We start from the raw sequence: 20,378 nt of genomic DNA on the forward strand, positions 1-20,378 counted from the left end.
TTTTCTGTACAGATTTTTAGTTCTAAGCCGAGTCAATTTGTATGCTTTCTTAGTTTGAATTTTGTTTTAAGTATATTAAACTTGCTTTAGGATGCAATGTTACAGAAGAAAAAAACATAACGACATGTGTCCATTGCGAAGATGAGAAAAAAGTATAAATAGATTGTTTTTGTCTTCCAAATGTCTCTGGCATAACTCTTTCTTCGTGCTAGGCAGTTTTAAGCACTTTGTATCGCCTACACAATAATGTTTAACAACAAAGCATCATATTAAATATAAAGAGTGTTATGTGAATACATACAAGACTGCGAAGTACATACCACTATTATTTCAGTTTTATAGATGAGGACACTCCAACAGAGATCGTGGGGTTACTTAAGGACATACAGGTAAGAATGTGGCGGAGCCGGGATTCAAGCTTTAGCAGTCAGCCCTGAATACAGGCTCTTAGCCACACCCCATGCCTCCTGTACTCTCAAGTGTATTACCTGCTTCCCATTCCCACCCTCCTTACTCAACGGTGAGGCTTTATGGCAAAATCTTAGCTTTCTGACTTTCACTTTCACTGTCACCAACCCATCAAAGTACTCTTTTGTCAATGTGATCTTTATAAATAACAAATCTGTTGATACTAACTCTGCTTACCTTCTTGAAGAACTCTCAATTCTTGTATTTAAATAAAATTTAATTCCTTTGCATGACATTTTAGGCCCTTCAGGGTTTGGCTTTTTCCACCCTCAATTCCAGTCACTTTCCGCTTCAAGTCTTATGTTCTAATCCTACCAGCTTAGGGGCCCAGCCTTTCCAGAGCTTGCGTGCATTCTCTCTCCACCTTTTCAATTTGATTTCGCTAACTCAGCCATGACATTTATTGCACCAAGTCTCAGGAGTCTGAGAAGACTCCTCTGTCCTCACCCAACCTCCCAGATAATTCTTTGCACCTCTCTTATGACATAGTTCTGCTCTGTGGTTGGTTTATTTGCCCAATTCCCTACCATGCTTTGAGCAGAGGTGCTATGTCCCTTTATCTTGGAATCTTCAGTCCTCAATGAATTTAAAGTGATAAGCAACTAGATCAACACAGTGTAGTTTACCTGCTAACTCTCAGTTATTAACCGTATCACTTTGATGTCTCATCTGCAAAATGAGATAATAGCACCTACTTATGTCCTAAGTTCTTGTGAGGATTAAATGAGGTTATTTATGTATTGATCAATAGGTAATAGGTACATGTAGGTAGATAGAGAGGTTAGCACAATTCCTGACACAGGGTATGCACCCCAAAATATTAGATTGTCTTCCTACTACTAAACTGGGTTAGCCTTATACTGTTTATGAAAGTACCATGCATTGTTGGACATTCTTTAATTCTGAATCTCAATTTGTACCCCATTTTCTACCTATACTACACTGGATTCAATTTTCCAGTTGGTGAACTCAAGCCTATTGGGTTAATGTTACAGCTGGCAGAACAACTGGTAGTGCCCTTCCAGGCGGGAGCAGCTGCTAGCTCCCTCCTTGCAGTGGTACAGATGTCCTTCTGCTCAGGCTCGAGGCTTGCAACACTCAAGAAACAGGCTTTAGCACCTGGAGAAGCTTGCTCTCACTAGACAGCGACTTGGGTCGAGAGCATTTCAGATGCCAAGCACTGTGCCCCCCAGGGGTGGCACAGTCACGAGAGCTGAGCCAGCCCACTGACAAGCCACACCTGAAGCTGGCTCCACTACTTCTGAAGAGGACTGCATTTCTTCTGCTCACTTGGAGTGGGACTTTCATCATATTTGTTTACTAAAATAGGCTGTCTGCCTTTGTTTCATAGACCCACATATCAGTTAAAAGCACTGAAATTCATACTACTACACGTAGCCCGCCATCCTCATCTTCCTGCATTGCTACTGATAGGATGCAATGGACTCACTGTCTCTGTTCCCCCATAATTTATATGTGGAAATCCTGTCCCCCATGGAATGATGTTAGGAAGTGTGGTCTTTGGAGGATAATGAGGTCATGGGGTGGAGCCCTCATGATGGGATCACCGCCCTTATAAAAAGCGACACGAGGGAGTTTGCTTTCTCTTTCTGCTGAGGGTACAATAGGAAGACTGCATGAGAAACAAAAGCAGGCCCTAACTAGATGCTGTACTTACCAGCACTTTGATCTCAGACTTCCCAACACCCAGATCTGTGAGAAATAAATGTCTGATGTTTCAGCCACACAATCTATGGTATTCTATGTTAGCAACCTGAATGGACTAAGATACAGGTTATCTTTTGTTGGAGGACCCCTTTTAGTTTCACCATTAATTTAGCTTTTTGACATCAGAAACATTATTTGAACACCTTTGAACCAATGATAACTCATCTCCACAGCTGGCCAACTAATGTGTCACATGTGGCAACATTAGACATCATATTCAGAAAGCATGTTGTACAGTAGAAGCTATATAATTGGCACCCAGGCTGTGCTGGTAAATAGCAGTAAATATCATTGATTTTCAACTAATTCTCTGAATATCAACTCATCATGAATGCATAGAACTGAAGAATAATTTGTTTGGGTTTTTTCCCACAATTCAGATGATTGCTTTTCCTACTACTTGGAGGACTCAGCTAGCTACTCCTTAATTATTACCCATTCTCCCAATTGCCTGGCACCAACCCTCAAAGCAGCCACTGGCTGGAAAAAGAACAACTTTTCAAAAACAGTAGCTGATTATATTGCAAAGATAATAGCTTGGCTTTAGATGTTCAAGTCCATGGTAATTGCATTATCATATTGATGTGTTCATGCAGCCATTTAGTAAATATTGGAGACAGGCCAGGTGATGGAAAAAGGCCATGGAAGAGCTTGTTACCATAGAGGGAGAGAGAAATGGTAAAACAAATCACTATGATGCATTACAACAAGGCAATAGTAAAGGTAGAATGGAGAGATGACAATAATGAAGCTTACAGGTTCGAGAATGGAAAAGGCAACCTGAGAAAGGTGCTATTTGAATCAGGACTTTTTGACTCAGGGCTTAAAAGATCACAAAACATTCCCCTGAGGGAGGGGACGTCACAGCTATAGGAATGACTGGAATGGCACACCGGTGGCTTTAAGTCAGGTGCAAAACTCGTAGTGAAGATGCAGGATTAGCAACAAAGGAAGATACTAGAGCCAGAATATCATGGGATTTATGTGCATAATAAAGGCTTAAGGATTTGACCTAAAGGCAGAATTTGAAATCTGCCTGGAAAACTGGCTTGAGGTAAAAGATGCTTCGCCCAAAGATGAGACTTTGGAACTGAGCCTGCAGGTCTGGCTGCCCGAGGCTACAGAAACCAATGCTATGAGGCAGGTGCTGATGTAAAGGAAAGCGGTTTATTTCCAGGTGCCAGTCACCTGGAAGATTGGAGACTCACATCTCAAAGCCCATTCTCTAATTCTCAGCCGAGGCAGAGGTTTTGAAAAGGAGGGAGAGGGGGACAGAACAGAGAGATCAAGGGGAGGGGGTTGAAAAGTTTGTGTGCAGACGAGCACAGTCCATTCCGATAAGGCAAGCAATGGCCCAGTGTGCATTACCCTCATTTAGTCATCCTGGCTTCACAGCATCCTGGCTTTATGTCATTCTGACCTTATGTCATCCTGGATCCATGGTTAAAGGTCAGCGAATATCCCAGAGCTGAGATGCCAGATGCTCAGAGTTTGAATCTTTTGAAGTTAGTACCTAGGATTCTCATACAAAAACACGCTGTTCATCTATAAGCCACATATTCGCCAGAGTCAGCACTTCTAGAAACAATGTCAAAAAATGGTGGGTGGATTACACTCTCCCATCATTACAATTCTCCACTATTACAGCTTGAGCTAGTTCCACAGGCTCAACTTCCAACTGTTAAAGTTTTGACTGACATGTGTAAGCTGTGCAGTCTCTTATGAACCCTTCTTCTTCGCCTAGTGATTGGGTAAACCTTCCTGACCTTATTTTCTCAGCAAAAAGATTTCCTTACCTAATGGTTGCAGTTCATGTTTGGAATGAATACAATATTGACTTGTTTCCTTGTCCACTCAAACTATTTTGAATGCTTCCAAATTACCACTCTCAGTGAGATGGCCTGGACTGCAGGGCATGGATTTTTGTTTCCGTGTGGAATTGTTTAGACAACCCAATGTCTAAGTACCCCAGGCCAACACCACTTCAATTTCCCAAATAAACAGAAAATGGCTAACTTCCATAAGAAGATATGAAATCCATTCTAGACTTATTAGTAGGTCTGTCCCAACCTATGAAAAATCCAAATGGTTTGTACAACCTCCAGAGTCCTTTCAGTTGGCTTAAAGCTTTTGAGTAGAGAAAACTTCAGTTATCTTCAGAAGGAGAATCTGCTCTTCCTTGGGTACAAGAGTACTGAGATACCAAGTCCTCAAGGTAAGAGACCTGATAAAGGGCCTTTCACTCTTTATGTGAAAACTAGTTCATCTCCTTTGAAAACATTTCTCTGGCTCAATACACTGGAAAATCATCATGACGCTGAGTTAGGCTTTGCCGCCCAGCCCCTTCCAGGGATGAGGAATTTGACTTAACATTCCATGGCATCTGAGGAGGTTTTTCATCTGGTCCTGGATCTGCTTCTCACGGAGCTTGATGTGCTGGGAAGTGTCCCCTGCGCCCTTCACCTTTTGCCAGTCACAACTTTGAAGAAGCAATTCTCCCTACAGTGTTCTTCCCACCTTCTGGGAAAAGAGCATGTGAAATTTCATCAGGTAGCATCTTGACGAAGACTCAGTCCTCTACTCAAAGAGTTCTAAGAGTATTTTCAAGTGTGTTCACTGCTCAGAACTATCTATATGTTTCAGAGTAGTGGGGTTTTCCAAGATGAGCCAGAACCCTTAGGAAAGCTATTTCATCTCTTAAAGTCTCAGGCATCTCAATACTAAAACATAGAAAATGATGCCTCACTCACAGTACTACTATATTTTTAAAGGGGCTTTGTAAACCTTGCCAACCAAATATTGCTTATAATTCTATATCATTAACATCGATAACAATACATATCTTCTACTGGACAATGTCGAACATTTCATACATTTGATGTCAATCTTATCATGAAGAGTTTGAGGTTTTTGAGATGTCATTATCTCAAGAAGGGATTTGGGTTAGTGCAACAGGTAGGTCTACAGTGTTGGTACCTGATGAGAGAAGGCTCTGCAGGCTTGGACCTGGACTATATTATATGAGAACCGTCATAGCAAGTAGGACCTAGAATTCTCACCGCCATTTTATACCTTCCTAGGTTTGTTACTGAGGTCACTGCATGTACCTCTCTGACCTCAGTGAGAGCTCCTGTGGAATCTGAGTGGTAAAATGCACATCAGAGTCCTGAGAGCTGAGACAATTCCTCCCCTTCTCGGTGCAGAGGTTGACATATAACACGTGCTCTTAAACAGCAGCTGCCCTCATGCTCAGGAATGGTAGGCATTGCTATTTTTTTAACATCAGGCTATTGGTGAACACATAAATGTATATGAAGATAGTATTTCCTTATTTCCCCTTGTGATTCAGATAATTGCAGGTAATTTTTTCTAGTTTTAATGAAAACTAAGTTTGAATGAAAACATATGCTAGTGTAGGAGGTAGTCCAATAATAATGATGATTTTGATAATCTAATAGTAGCAATAATAATTATAACTGCCATTTATTTCAAATTTGTTCTTTAGTCAAGACTGTGTGGATTTAAGGAATTTAAGCTAGTATAGACACAGAGAGAGAGATATATTGATTTATTTATGTTAAAGGTATTTGAAGAAACCCAAAAGCAGAAAGTACAAGTGAATTTCAGTAGAGATTAGAATCCAAAATTGAAAAACTAAAAGAAATTAACCTTCAAATTTCTAGAGCCATAATGTCGTTTTTGCATTTCTGAGCCCATAGCTGAGAAGTAATTTCCCCAGGAGTTCCTGCAACTCCTCTTTGCTCAAGCACTGAAAGGGAGGACAAGTGTCTCTGATGTCCCTATCTTTATAACCTGGTGAGCAAAGGTAAGTGGCTAATCTTGTTTTAGGTGCCCTTCCTTAATTCCCCTGAGTACTCTCCTCTATTCCAGTCATCAGTGACCATCAGGAAAGAGTTAATGCTTACAAATAGGGCTGCAGAGACTCTTGCTTGTGAATTGGAGTGGGGGAGGCCCAATCATAGAATTGAATTCATTTGTCCCAGGTCAATGAACTAATAGGAGGTAGAGGCCTGTCTGACCCCCAAGTTCACACTACTTCCTGGAGCTTTGATGCTCTTCAGTCAAAATGGTGTAAAGCAGTGCCCACTGTTGACTCAGCATTGGCTTCAGCGAGACACAACAGTGAGGGATTTTGTAAAGCTGGGCCTCACTTAAATACCCACTTCCAACATCACAAAAGGAGCGTGAGGAAGGGAGGGGGCCGTTGGGAGAAGCAAGGATTCTTTGCCTAAAATTATTGCTTCCCAGACATTAATGTACATACATATAAATCACTTGGAGGCCTTACAAAAAGGCAGTTTTCCTGCAATGGAGCCTGCAATTCTGCATGTTTAGCCAACTCTCAAGTGATGCCATAGCTATGGATCCTGCCCCAGGAACACACTATGTGGAGGGGGTTTTAAAGAAAAGAACTAGGAAAACTGAAGCAGCAAGAAATCTGCAGCTTCCTGGACCTGACCCATAGCTGCAGGGGGAGCTGGTGCCTTGGCAGGTTCCCTCCTCTGTTTGCTTCTCCTCCCAGGCTAGTGACAAGATGAGTAGCTGCACCTACAGTAGCTTGCTGTCCCAGCCAAAGAAAAAGCCTGTGCTGGCTAAAAAAGTTGTGGGCAAATAATCAGTGGGTGTTGCTGGCAGCCAGGGCCTTTGGAGTTTATCTTGTTAGGAGACACAGGCTATTTTGTGCCAGAAATTTATTTCTTTTTCCTCAATTCAACTTTGCAGAAACTTACTAATATGCGTGGTGAGTAGAATTTTTATACATCTTGCTGATTAGAAAGTATAGCTAATGCACACAGAAGTCATTATTCGACATTATTTCTGATGTGAGTGGTGCTCCCTGCCCTGGCTTTGGCAGGAGCTCGGGGTCTGATTCCAACCATGTGTATATTGGGTACTTAAACAATGCTATATCCCATGTAAAATTGATTACATGCATTACTTCATTTTGTCCTCACAAAGCCCTAGAATCTGGGTGCTATTTCCCTCCTCACTTTAGCAATGATGAAGCTGAGGCCAAAATATGTTATGTGAGGTGACCAAACACTGGTCTTCCTGGCCATTGACACCTGTCCCTTTGACTTTTGGTTGATGCTGCCTTCCAGTATCAACCTTTAACTCTGCCTGTTCATGGGGAGGTTGGGAATGTTGACAAGCTATTCCGGCCACACTCAGCGCCATTGTATTTGGGGGGTGTTGTTAGTGCTGTCTCCCTTTAGTGCACTCTGTTAGCCACCATTCCCAGTGGCACCATTCTCAGTGGCATCTCCAGGTGTTGTCCACATATCCCTACCCCAAACCCAGAGGTGCCTCTCTCCCCTTCAGCAGATGGCTTGCCTTTTACTTTAGTGAGTGGAGACAAGTTTCTCCCAAAGTCCCTTACGTATATCTTTAACTCAGAGTATCAGACAATTCGAATGAGTGTGATTTAAACAGTGAAGGATGTAAATCTCTGTCCAGACAGGAAGATGGATGTAAGAAGCTCTGGGAACACACTCACTCAGTATTGTGATTAGACCCAGATCCCTCCAGCAGTTTGCTTCTTTGGTCCTGCCTTCTGGTTACAAGAGGCTTCCCTCATTCCAAGCATTATGGCTTCATACAACCAAATTCAAGGAAGGAAATCTACTTATTACTTAGCAAAATAATTCCCAGAAGAGTCCTCAGCAGAGATCTTCTCAATGTACATTTGGCCCATACTTAGTCACTTTCCCACACCCAGATCAATCACCAGCACATGAGAAATGGAGAGCCACGCTGAGTCCATTTCAACCCTAGTTCATCCTTTGAGATGAGAGGGACCTAAACACATTGTCACAGGAACAGAACATACATACTTGGCTTCTACCAACTAAGGGAAAAGGTATAGTGTGGCCACTGGGTGGAACCTTCAGTGTCTGATGCATTTTTCTCATCCTCACTTCTCTCTTCCTCCTGCTGCTTCCTCCCAACCTCCGAAGTACCATGTGAAGTCATCAAGTCATCTGTCCTTTTCAGTTTTTGGTCTCTTTCTTCCCACCTAACTGATTCCGTTTTCTCTCTCTTTCTCTTTGCCCAATCGATTATGATTTCTCGACTTGTGAACTCCATTACCCCTTTCCTTCAAATATATTTTAGTACCACCCCTAAGAATGAGTCAAAATAAAAGTTACCATTTTCTCAGGTCTGTAATACTTTATCATAGTTCTGACTCTCTTTGAACCAACAAAATCTTCAAAAGAAAGCACTGCTGCTCTGGCTGGTGGGGCTCAGTGGATTGAGTGCTGGCCTGCAAACCTAAAGGTCACCAGTTCAATTCCAGGTCCAGGCACATGCCTGGGTTGCAGGCCAGGTCCCTGTTGGGGGTGTGCAAGAGGCAGCCAATTGCTGTATCTCTCATGCATTGCTGTCTCTCTCCCTCTCTTTCTCCGTCCTTTTCCTTCTCTCTAAAAATAAATAAATAAAATCTTTAAAAAAAAGTCAGTGCTCTGTGCTTTCATGTCCTCATTATTCATTCATACAGGTCTGTGGAGTCTGGCTTCTGGCCCAAGAAGTGAAGAGAACACAGCCACAAACTAGATCAGATCAAACTCGCAATCAATTTTCTGCAATTTCTCTCTGGATTTGTCCATCCTTGTCAGGAAACTTACTTTCCTCTCAGTCCCTACATCTCTGCAAAATCCTGCACCTGTCCATCTCCACAAGTGGACCCAGCCAGCCAGCCACTTCCCTGACTTCTCCATCTCTGTCTCATTTATCAGATCTTCTTTCTCTAGACTATAAGCATCTCGAGGAAAGGGACCATGTCTCACTCATTATCGTCACCACACAACATTCAGGCAGAATTTTAGATTAAGCCCTGATCTGTTGCAAAACTTCTAAAATGGTCTTTTTGATTCCTGTCTCCTCCCTCTCCAAACCATTCTGTTGCCAGAGTTACACTTATAAAAGTACAAATTGGATCGCATTAGTTTCTTATTTAAAAACATAACCTCCTTAGCATGTCAGTGAAGTTCCTTCACAAAACAACTCGAACCAACTTTCTAACTTGAAGTCCACTGTATCGCCCCTGAACACACACACACACACCTTATGTGCACATTGTAAGATACTGTTCCTCAAAGAATGGTCCATGTGCCACCTTCCTCTGAATCATCTGGGAAACTTGCTTAAAATGAAATCCTCAGGCCACACCCAAGACCATCTCAATTTGAATCATTAAAATTGGCATGGGCTGAGTCTGTGTATTTTTAATACTCATCCAAGGCAATTGTAAATGCATGTGGAAGTCTGAAGCCATGGCCTTATAGCACACTTAATAAGCAAAAACTGATTCGACTGAGTATGACTACTCCCATTTTAAAATTTTCTAAGCATTTATCATACCCATTTAATCACTGTATCATTTTTTCTCTGTAGAGATGAGATAAAGAAGTCACTAAGGTAAAATTGATAAGTGGACCAAGTAACACTTGGACAACAAACTTAAAAAGTTTCCCTATGCACAGATCAATTCTTCTGAAGGAGAGTTGTGCCTCATTGTTTTGACTATCTCCGAACAAAGTACAATTGATCATTTGCTTTCCCACTGGGATATTTTGGGAGCGATAGCATTTGAGTTCCTCATCCTTCAGAAGAACGTATGGCCTCGGGTTTACTTTTTCTCTGTAAATTAAGGAAAGTATTCACCCTCACCAGTTACTTGGTGACATCAATGATGACGCTAGCCACAGGTGGTCACTTGGTGAACTCCCCACATGTGCTGAGTTCATTTTCTTCACCCATTCCATTTGCATCCGCCATCTCGGTCAATGCCCCATCACCAGCCTGCTGACTTCCCATGTCTCTGGAAGCACCAAGTGCTATGGGCCTTAACAAGCACACAGCTGCATTTAATGAGAGTACCAAAGTTGCAGCTGAAATTGGATTTTAAAGTTTTATGGTGTTTTCCAAAAGGCAAGTCCAGAAGCTTTCTAAAAACATTTGCCATCTCAAATACTTGCTATGATAATTTCCCTTTTTAATGGCAAATAATGATCTATCTTGTTTATTCTTGCTGCTGGTTTGCTTCCCATTCTCGCCTCCGGCTCCAACCCTTTCCACTCATCATGGCAACCATGTCAGTGGGTAAAATGTTACTGAATTTAAACACGCTATTTGTAGCTGTGTTAAAGATCAAAGCTGATTGGTCCTTGTGAATGGTGTCGGGTTATTTGGGAAGATGGTCTGAATTCCAGATCCAGCTATAGCTAGTTTTCCTTTCTATGCAAAAAACACAGCTTTAGTGTTTCTCTCTCTCTCTCTCTCTCTCTCTCTCTATATATATATATATATATATATATATATCGAGATATATATATATATATCCTCTCCTCTCTCTCTCTCCTGCCTCCCTTTCCCTCTCTTCCTCTTTCTCTCTCTCTCCCTCTCCCCACTTCTAGTTCTGTTACTTATTTCTTCTTTCACTGACTCAGACAAATAAACCCACCAAAACACATCGCTTTTGATATTGCCTCTGACCCAAGGGCACAGAGAAAAGACTCAAAATGAAAATAGAAATCAAATCAGATCCACAAGGGGATACCAGAGGGGACGATAAAATAAAGGACAAAGTGAATGGTCCCGGCATCTTATTTTCTCTGCAAAACGACTTCTCAGCTTGAACAATGGTTGGCTCATGCCGTCTTTGTTTTCTAATAACAGCAACAATGAGGAAAATTGTTTCAAGTGATGAACTGCCCACACTGGGAGTGAGAAAGAAGCCGTTGCCCGAGTGAGAGAATATTCCTGGTTGTACATATCAGAGTGTTCACCTTGGCCCCAGTGAGTCCCTCAAGTTCACTCAGGCTCATGTCCAAAGGAACACTGCTAAAGAAGTCAGATTTCCCCCACTATGCTCCCGAGTACTTGTTGGCCCTAAGCAGCAGGCTGGTCAGCACTCTAGTGGGCAGCAGCCTCTGAGTCTGTCCTTTGGGGGTGAGGCCTGCTATCGGCCTTCTGCAGAGCAGGAAGATGAGAACAGACCACGTGTACGTGAGCAGACCCCTGAGATGAACTACAATCGCATACCACCTCCATGTAGCAACCCTAAATTTATAAACTTCTATGCTTTTGATGTCATTGAAAGGAAATTGCATATGAAATTGCAAGATAGTAAGTGTATTATCCCACATTCCTGATAAGAGGGAGGTAGGATATTGCATTCTATGACTGTAAGAATGACAGCCACTGAAACTCATCCTGACAATGCAATTGATGGCCAGGAAGGGTAGAAAATACATATCCAGGTCATTGGGAATTTATGAATTCATCTTGGGGCTGGAGAAAGAGGGATGGGGAGAGAAAGAGAGGGTGAGAGAGAGAGAGAGAGAAAGAGCCTGAAGTGTCCATATCTAGGCAGAGAAGTTCAGAATGTAAGTTCCTCTAGTGTTAACCTTGCACTCATGGCTTGTCCTGTGGCAGACTGTGAAGGAATTTTTGTAGGCCAAGTAACACTCCACCCCAGTCCTAAGTCCTTCTAGCCTCCCACGAATGAACAAACCACATAGGTGACATCTGGTTCTTGTTTTCTTCTTACCAGAATTCATTGGCTGCAGTCGATCAGAGTGGTTTCCAATTTCCAATGATTTGCAGAACACAGAATATTCCTGCCATTGGAGAGGTCAAACAACCAAAAAGTAAATGTGACTTTGCCACCTCAAAAGGGCCTGATGCTTTGGGACATTTGATAGAGATGCAAGTTGTTTAGCTCTAGGTTGTCCACATATAGAAGTTGTGGGGTGACAGGGTCCTCTTCACTCCAACTCTGGGCTGCATAGAAATACAGAGAATAGACCTCAACTCTAAAGAGCTCATCAATTTTGCTGAGGGTGAGAAAGAATGAGGCAGTAAACAGCTGATGGTGGATAAATCACTGACAGTTGATTTTAAAATCTAGGCTGAATAGAGCTTCCAGGAAAAAAAAAGTTTTGCACACAGAGGTAGAGATGGAATGACTGGCTTCAAATGACAATCTAAAATCTTCTCATATGAGCTCACCCTTACTGTAGCTTTGCATGCGGACTTGTCTGATAGAATCAGAATGTAGTTGACTTTCAATCAATAATGGCAAAATCGTAAACCCATCCAAGCATCTATAACTACCACTCTTTAAACAAAAGCAAGTGAGCTTCTCAGCACACTTCCAAGGGGAGCCATTGGGCTGTGGACACTCTGATATCATCATAATGGACTGACCTAACATAGAGGGTGACAAGCCAGGCCACTGAAGTTGCTAATAAAATATAAGTAATTGTGTTTCTAAATAAATACATGTAACTATGTTCTCTTCAAGTGTAAACATTAATACAAACTCTGATGGGTCTTGAGAGAGCTACGTATAGTTGCCTCTAACAAAATAAAGGCAGAGGTTTCACGTGACATGAATGTCACTGCTGGGTGTTGGTCTCTGATGTGTCCTCTGTCACATTTGCATTATGTGAAGAGAGGAGCTGGCTCCAGGAGCAGAGCTATTGCTTTCACGGCCACGTTAAGTGTTGCTTTTATGTTTGATCACATCCCCAGAACGTTGCATTGCCATACTCCCAGTTATGTGCCATGTTGGTTCATAGTAATAACAAAATGGGTGTGAATTCAGCTGGCAACATAGGCAGGCTGATTTCCCATGGTGTGCCAACGTGTTTACTCCTGTTTCCAGCTGCTCCCGCAGCAGGAGGATGCTGAGGGAGATTTGCTGTAGGGCATCCGGTCCCCCCATACGTCCTTCATCTAACCAAACAGAGAGAAAGCCAAATACCTGACCCATAGTCTAAGGTTCTTCGAAAATTGCCTTCCCTGGATCAGACTTTGGAATGATGTTATCAGAATGTACCTAGGCTATTTATAAAAATGGTTCTGTGAGGCTCGCTGTTGTATCTGTTACAGGCACGCCAGAGAGAACAGTGTTACGTCCTCTTAACGACAATACTGGGAGAACAGGGTTACACCCTCTTTACGGCAATACTGGGAGTCGTTGCTTCCTTGTCTTCCTACCAAGAACGGTCGTGCTTCTCCTGGGCAAGAGTCTGTTTGCGTTTTTAGCTCACAAATATTGAACGATGAATAAATTACCACACTTTCCAGTAGGGGGAAATGTGTTTTCCTCCCTGCTTTCTGAAAATGTATCCCCAAGAGCTCTGAACAGCTTTCTAAATCATATTCTCTATTTTGTATTTTTATTGCATGATAAGACTTTTTAAATGACATGAGGATATTCTAGGACAGGGATTAGTAAGTTTTATCTGTGAAAGGGCTAGAGTAAACATGTTAGACTTTGTGGGCCACATAAATCTCTGTCATATTTTCTTTTTCTTTTTCAACCATTTAAAGTTGTAAAAAGCATATTTAATTCATGGACATTACAAAAGTAGGTGTAAAGCAGATTTGGCCCACAGGCCATAGTCTAGTGATGGTGCTGGAGGGTCACTAGGTGACATCTTCTGAAAACTGTCATGGGACAGCCGGGTCTTCACTCCTCTGTTTGTGCTGTCCGTGGGGTGCCAAGCCCTGCCATGCTCAATGACACAAGGTAGTGAGGAAATAAAGAAGGCTAACATGGACTGTGAATGCCATGTGTGGTCTAAGTGAAGGCCCACAGTCAGAAAGCACCTCTGCAAAGGAAGATTTCAAGTCTTTCAAAGGGTGGTAAGAGAACTGGACTCAGCAAGCGGCCCAGAGCCATAGCAGAACCAAGCAAACTCACGTTCATGTGAGTTTGTTCCATGTGGAGTGAAGTTCTGTTGTCTGTTCACATTGTATGGGGCAATTTTGTCTCAGCAAAACAGTGGCATTTGTCATAGTAAATGAGTGTTCAGTTTGAAACCAGTTGGCTTTGTAGTTGTGTTTATGTTTAACTTGTTAGTGTGAGTTGGTCTCGCAGCTATATAAGAACACTGCAGATTCCACAACCCCACTTGTTGGTTCACAACCCAGTCCTGCCACTTCCTACCCGGGGGCCCACAGGTAAGATAAATGAATTTATACATATATATATATTTATTTATATATATCATATCTTACTCAAGATAAATGATTTTATATATATATATATATATAGAGAGAGAGAGATTGAGAGAGAGAGCTCTTAGAAAGGATCATGCTACCATCTCGTAGACATTTTTAATTTATACATATTTGTAAAAAGAAAAAGAAAAAGAATTTAAAAACAGAAAGAAAGGAATCAAGAGAAAATTGCACATTTAAAAGGCTTCCATACATTTCTTAAGATTGAGAAAAACTAGAAACTTTTTGCAAAAACTAGAGTAAAATATACATTTAAAGGAGATGTACATCTCCTTTCCCAGTTCTTATTTATGCCAAGCCTTGTTTTTCTTCTTTTGTGCACAACTGTCTACCCTTTAACATCTCTGCTTTCTCCATGACAGGTGTATTTTAATTCCTTTTTTAAATAGAACTATGTATTCTGAATCTTAATTTAAGGAAACACGCATCTTGATGACCTTATTGGGTTTCCCTTGGTTAAACTTATTTTTAGGTAATAAAAATAAAACACACTCATGGTGACCCATCAAGATTGCAGGTGGTAGATGTTGCATCCGCCGTCACAAGAAACAGAGGTTCGGAGACTTTCAGAATTTTCAAGATGTTACTTTATTGGCCAAGTTTTACCTGCACAGGGGCGAGCTCTCTGAGTGTCCGAGGACACTATGCTCAGGAGAGCTGCAGATGAGAGCTGCGTCCCGGCGCTTACAGCTATGTCCTTATATAGGGGTATGCAAGCAAGCTTTGAACAGAAGCAGATGTGGCTGTTAGCTATTGGCTAGCTCTAAACAGCTGATTGCCATTGGCTTATTAGGGAAATTGGCGGTTAGCCCTTTTAGGAAGTAAAAATTTCCCTGCTCCTGGTCAGCCTAACTTTAGTTCCTGGTCAGCCTAACTTTATCCGGGGCTTGTTCGGGATTGTCCCTTTTCAACAGCTGTTTTGGACCTCAACAGTAGATATTCCCATCCTAACCCCACTAGAAGAAACAGGTATGAATATTTCCTTGTGTTTCCTTCCAGAAAACGTTGCATTTTGCTCTAATGCAAAAATACTATCCTTTTGCTTTTCAAAATTGCTTTACATCTTTCAAGAAACAAAGGGGGTTAATTCAAAAATGAAGCAATTACTGGTGTGACACACAGAGACAGAGAACTCTGAGAGGAAACCCAAATCTGATGTAGGGTGACTAGGAAAGAGAAGGTAGAGAGAATTGCTTTCAGCAAGGCCTCTGAGATTCAGGAGGGCATGGCCACTCTGGAAAGTCATTCTTCACCTACTGCGCAAGTGTTAGATGAGCTCATGTTCTTCACTTACTGTGCAAGTGTTAGATGAGCTCATGTCCTGAAGGCTGGGAGAAGGGACAGTGAGATCAGACAAAGTGAGAGAAGAAAGAAAGAGGCAGATCGCTGGCAGCTTTGTTTTGTTCTTTTTAAATTATATTTCATTCATAATGTTATTAGAATTGTCCCTATTTTTCCCCTTTACCCTCCTCCACCCAGCACCCCCCACTCCCTCAGGCAATCCCTTCACCATTGTTCATGTCCATGGGTCATGTGTATAAGTTCTTTGGCTACTCCATTTTCTATACTGTACTATACATCCCCATGGCTGTTCTGTAACTACCTATTTGCACTTCTTAATCCCCTCACTTCTTCACCCATTCCCCCAACCCCCCACCCACCTGGCAACCATTACAACCATCTCCGTAGCCGTGATTCTATCTCTATTCTTCTTGTTTGCTTAGTTTGTTTCTTAGATTCATTTTTGATACATATGTATTTATTGCCACTTTATTGTTTCTAGTTTTGATCTTCTTTTTCTTAAATATGTCCCTTTAACATTTCATATAATAATGGTTTAGTGATGATGAACTTCTTCAGTTTTTTGTTTTGTTTGTTTGTTTGCTTTTTGTCTGAGAAGCTCTGTATCTGCCCTTTAATTCTAAATGATATATTTCCTGGGTAGAGCAAACTTGTCTATAGGTCCTTGCTTTTCATTACTTTGACTATTTCTTGCCAATCTCTTCTAGCCTGCAAAGTTTCTTTGGAGAAATCAGTTGACAATCTTATGGGATTGGAGGTAATTAGCTGCTTTTCTCTTGCTGCTTTTAAGGTACTCTCTTTATCTTTAACCCTTGGCATGTTATTTATTATGTGTCTTGGAGTGAGCCTCTTTGCATCCATCTTGTATAGGACTCACTGTGCTTTCTGGGCTCGTATGTCTATTTCCTTCATCAAATTAGGGAAGGTTTCTTCATTATTTTTTCAAACAGATTTCCAATTTATTGCTCTTTTTCTTCTCCTCCTGGCACACCAATAACATGAATGTTGGAATGCTTGAAGTTTTCCCAGAGGCTCCTTACACTATTCTTGTTTTTTTTTAAATTCTTTTCTCTTATTCTAATTGGTTGTTTTTTTGCTTCCTTATGTTCCAGATCATTGATTTACTTCTCAGCTTCATCCACCCTACTGTTCTTTCCCTGTAAATTGTTCTTTATTTCAATTAGTGAATTCTTCATTTCTTCCCTGTATCTTTTTTATTCTGTTGAAGTCCTCACTAAGCTTCTTGAGCATCCTTATAACCAGTGTTTTAAACTCTGCATTTAATAGATTGCTTATCTCCATTTCATTGAGTTCTTTCTGGAGTTTTGATTTGTTCTTTCATTTGGGCCATGATTCTTTGTCTCCTCATTTTAGGAGCCTCCCTGTGTTTGTTTCTAGGTATTAGGTAGAGCTGCTTTGACTCTGTGTCTTGATAGCATGGTCTAATATAGTAGATGTCCTGTAGGGTTCAGCGGCACAGCCTCCCCTATTATCCAAGCTGGGTACTCAAGGTGTGCCCTTTGTGTGGGCTAAGCACACCCTCCTCTTGTAGTTGGGCCTTGGTTGATGTTGACAGGTTAATGGGAAGGATTTACCCAGGCCAGTCCATTGCAAGGACTGGCTATGATCACTGTTCACCAACCTTTGCCCACCATGAAGAATCAGCTGTGCAGTGTCAGGGTGGTGGTGCTCCAATGTGGTCTGTAGCTAGTCACTGGATGTTCAGATCTGGGGTTTCCCAGGTGGTGCCAGCCAAAGTCAGCCCCCACCTGTGTTTTGCCTGGGGCTATCTGTATGACCTATAAAGTCATCTGAAATGGCTGCTACTTGTACTGGGATTGGAGATTCCCAGGTAAAATCAAACTGTGACTCTAGGCTACCTATTGCTAGTGCTGGGTCTGGGGCCATTTAGCAAGAAGTTAGGGGACCAACTGCTCACTGAGTCCAGCTGCTGCTTGTTTGAGAGGATTTAAAAAGTTGTGGAACATGAGCCAAGACTAACCATTTATATGAAAAAGTCACTATTAACTTTGTGTGGGATCATAAGTTGGGTGGGATGGAGTCTCTGGAAATCTCCAGGGCAGATCAAATAGTGTTAGCCATGTTGATGACATCTCAGATATGGCACCCACTTCTGGTTCTGTGGCTTCGTGGGAGGAGGGTTCAGGAAAGAAACAGTGGCCTCTGGCCACCTTTCTGTCTATGAGAAAGCTGTCCTCCAGCTCTTGCCTTGTTGCCAGACACATCAGTTCTTCTCTGTGTGCCACTCATGCTTTTCAAGCTGCTACCCCAGTGCTGGAGCTCAGAGGGAGTGAATTGAGTAAGTCTGTGTTTAGGTTCTTTAAGGGGAACTACTTGAGGCTCCAGAAGTTTCTTCCACTGATTCAATCCCTGCCAGTTTTTGCAGCCAGAAGTTGTGGTAACTTATCTTCCTGGCACTGGAACCCTGGGCTGGGGTACCTGGTGTGGGGCTGGGACTCATCACTCCTAAGATATCTCTCCTGAATTTTTATGCACCACACTTGGATATGGGATGAGCTCATTCTGCATCTCTACCCCCCCACCAGTCTGGATGGATATGGTTTCTTTAATTCCATAGTTGTCACACTTCCATTCAACTTGATTTCTGACAGTTCTGAGAATGGTTGTTCTATAGTTTAGTTGTAATATTGATGTGCTTGTGCAAGGAGGTGAGCTGTGTCTCCCTATACTGCCATCTTGACTGGGAATCCTCCCTGGTAATTTTGAATTTATGCCTTTTAATTTTATCCAGAAGATGCTGAACAGCCAATATCAAGTTGTCAGCAGGAGAAATGATACATGTAGAACTGCAAATGGAGAAAAACTCCAGAGGCTGAGAGATCAATTAAGAGCCTGTTACAGGATTTTAATGATAAATATTGAGATCTGTTGTGGCCATGAGTTATGTCCCCACCTCTAGAGTTTCTGACTCCTGGGTGAAGCTCAGGAACTTGCATTTCTAACAAGTTTCTGGGAGTATGGGTGCTACTGACCCAGTACCAGACTTTGAGCAACATTGGGTTTGATCAATGGTCATAAAAATGGTAAACAAAAAGCGGGTTTGGGTGCCAAGTAGATCAAATGAGAGAGGATGAATGGAGTGGAAGGAGTCAGAGCTATGTTTCAGGTCTGAGTGTAATATGTGGTCACTGATGTAAGGAAGGGAGGGGGAGAAGTGTTTGCAAAAGACATGGTTATGCCACCATGGGAACTGTTGGTTATGGCCTGATGGTGATGATGAAGGGGGAATCCCTGAAATCCCTGAGAAGGCAGATAATTGTGTTTGTAGGCGAGAATGGATGGCTAGACTAGTTATAAAATTAAGGAGTCATTATACAAGGGACTAAAGTCACATGAGTAAGAGAGACAATGTGAAAATGGAAAAAAATAAAGGCTCAGAATAGGACCCTAGGGACCACTAACAGAGGGAGGAAGCGAAGGAAGGAGGGAGAGAGGAAAGAAAGAGTGTAAAAGAGGGAGAGGGAAGATGGGCAAGGAGGAGAGGGGACCTTCAAGTTTTCTCTGAAGAGACAAGGTGAGAGCTCATTAGTGATGTATCAGTGCAGGAGCCAGTTTCTCTCTTGTCCCATCAGCCTCCTGCAGGTGTCATGAGATGTCTGGCCTTGAACCACCAAATTTTTTCTCTTGCTAAATACTAACACTTTATGTTGAGCTGAGGTGTATTCATTTGCTTCGCTTAGTCTAATCAGCAAAATTCAGAGTAGGCCAGGGTTTCCATTTCCCCAAAGGCATGTAATTTGCATAAATGGACATCATCACACACACCTGGCCGAATTATCAGACAGCAAACCCTAGGCAGGGTCCTGTTTGCTTCCCTACCTCTGTGAAAGTACGTTTAATGAAATCGGCCTGCAACACTGAGTTTGGAATTTCCAAGCATGATAGTCATTGGATATGTAGAAAGCTATGAGGAAATTTCGGTAAGCCAGTGAGACGACCAAAACAATTAAGCTGCAATGCTGTCATCTATTGCCTCCGTTTTTTAAATATGGGCAGTACTTCCAGCTTTTCATCAGGCCCACCAAACTTTCCAAATGACCCACAAAACTACATATTGAATTATTTTAAGATTTCCCAACTTGTAGAACATCGACATTATCTGTATTTGATCATATTCAGAGAGAGTGAATGGTAATACATTCCAGGATCCTAATTACATAGTCTTTGGGATTTGGTTCATGAAATTACCTTCCCAGCTAAAACTGATACAATCTAAAACCTGGCACATATTATGCATTTAATAAATAGTTTAGAAATAAATGAATATAATACACAATGAATTAATGAATATAAAAGAAGGAATAAAACTCTTTGGGTGGGACTCAAACTATGTGTACTAGTTTTCTATTACTACATAGCAAACTATCACAAATGTAAGGGCTGAAAGCAACACACATGTATTAGTCGACAGTTGTGAGGCTTAGAAGCCCAACACAGCATGTCTGGGTTTTCGCTAAGGGACGGACTCATGGCGCCAAAATCCAGGTGTCAGCCAGGCTGAGTAATTTTCTGGAGGCTCTATGGGAAAATCCACTTCCCAGCTTATTGTTTGTTGCTGCTGGCAGATTTCAGAGGTTTTGTGGGTATTTTACTGAGTCTCTTCTCTTCTTGCTGACAAGCAGGGGCTGCCCTCAGCTCCTAGAAGGCTATGTACATTCTTTGTCCTCTCCCCCCCCCTCATTAGGCCAGACATGGTGATTCAAACTTTCCCGGCTTCTTATTACTGGCTAATTCTGTTTCAATCAGCCTAAGAAATCTCTCTGTGTTTAAAGGACTCATGG

At 41.9% G+C, this 20,378-nt stretch overlaps 1 protein-coding gene across 7 annotated transcripts in view; it reads left to right on the forward strand.

Moving 5' to 3' along the window:
* Nucleotides 1–20,378, forward strand: part of KCNIP4 (potassium voltage-gated channel interacting protein 4) — a 410,379-nt gene that overhangs the window by 337,971 nt on the left and 52,030 nt on the right. For 3 of the 7 annotated variants that reach the window (XM_053672509.1, XM_053672506.1, XM_053672507.1), the window contains exon 3: nucleotides 335–389. The exons of the other annotated variants lie outside the window; for them this stretch is intronic. In XM_053672509.1, coding sequence (XP_053528484.1) covers nucleotides 335–389 — 55 coding nt within the window. The remainder of the gene's footprint in view (nucleotides 1–334; nucleotides 390–20,378) is intronic. 7 annotated transcript variants of the gene reach the window in all.

The sequence above is a fragment of the Artibeus jamaicensis genome, unplaced genomic scaffold, assembly GCF_021234435.1.
Source record: "Artibeus jamaicensis isolate MK-2021 breed Jamaican fruit bat unplaced genomic scaffold, CSHL_Jam_final contig_76, whole genome shotgun sequence".
Taxonomy (NCBI): Eukaryota; Metazoa; Chordata; class Mammalia; order Chiroptera; family Phyllostomidae; genus Artibeus; species Artibeus jamaicensis.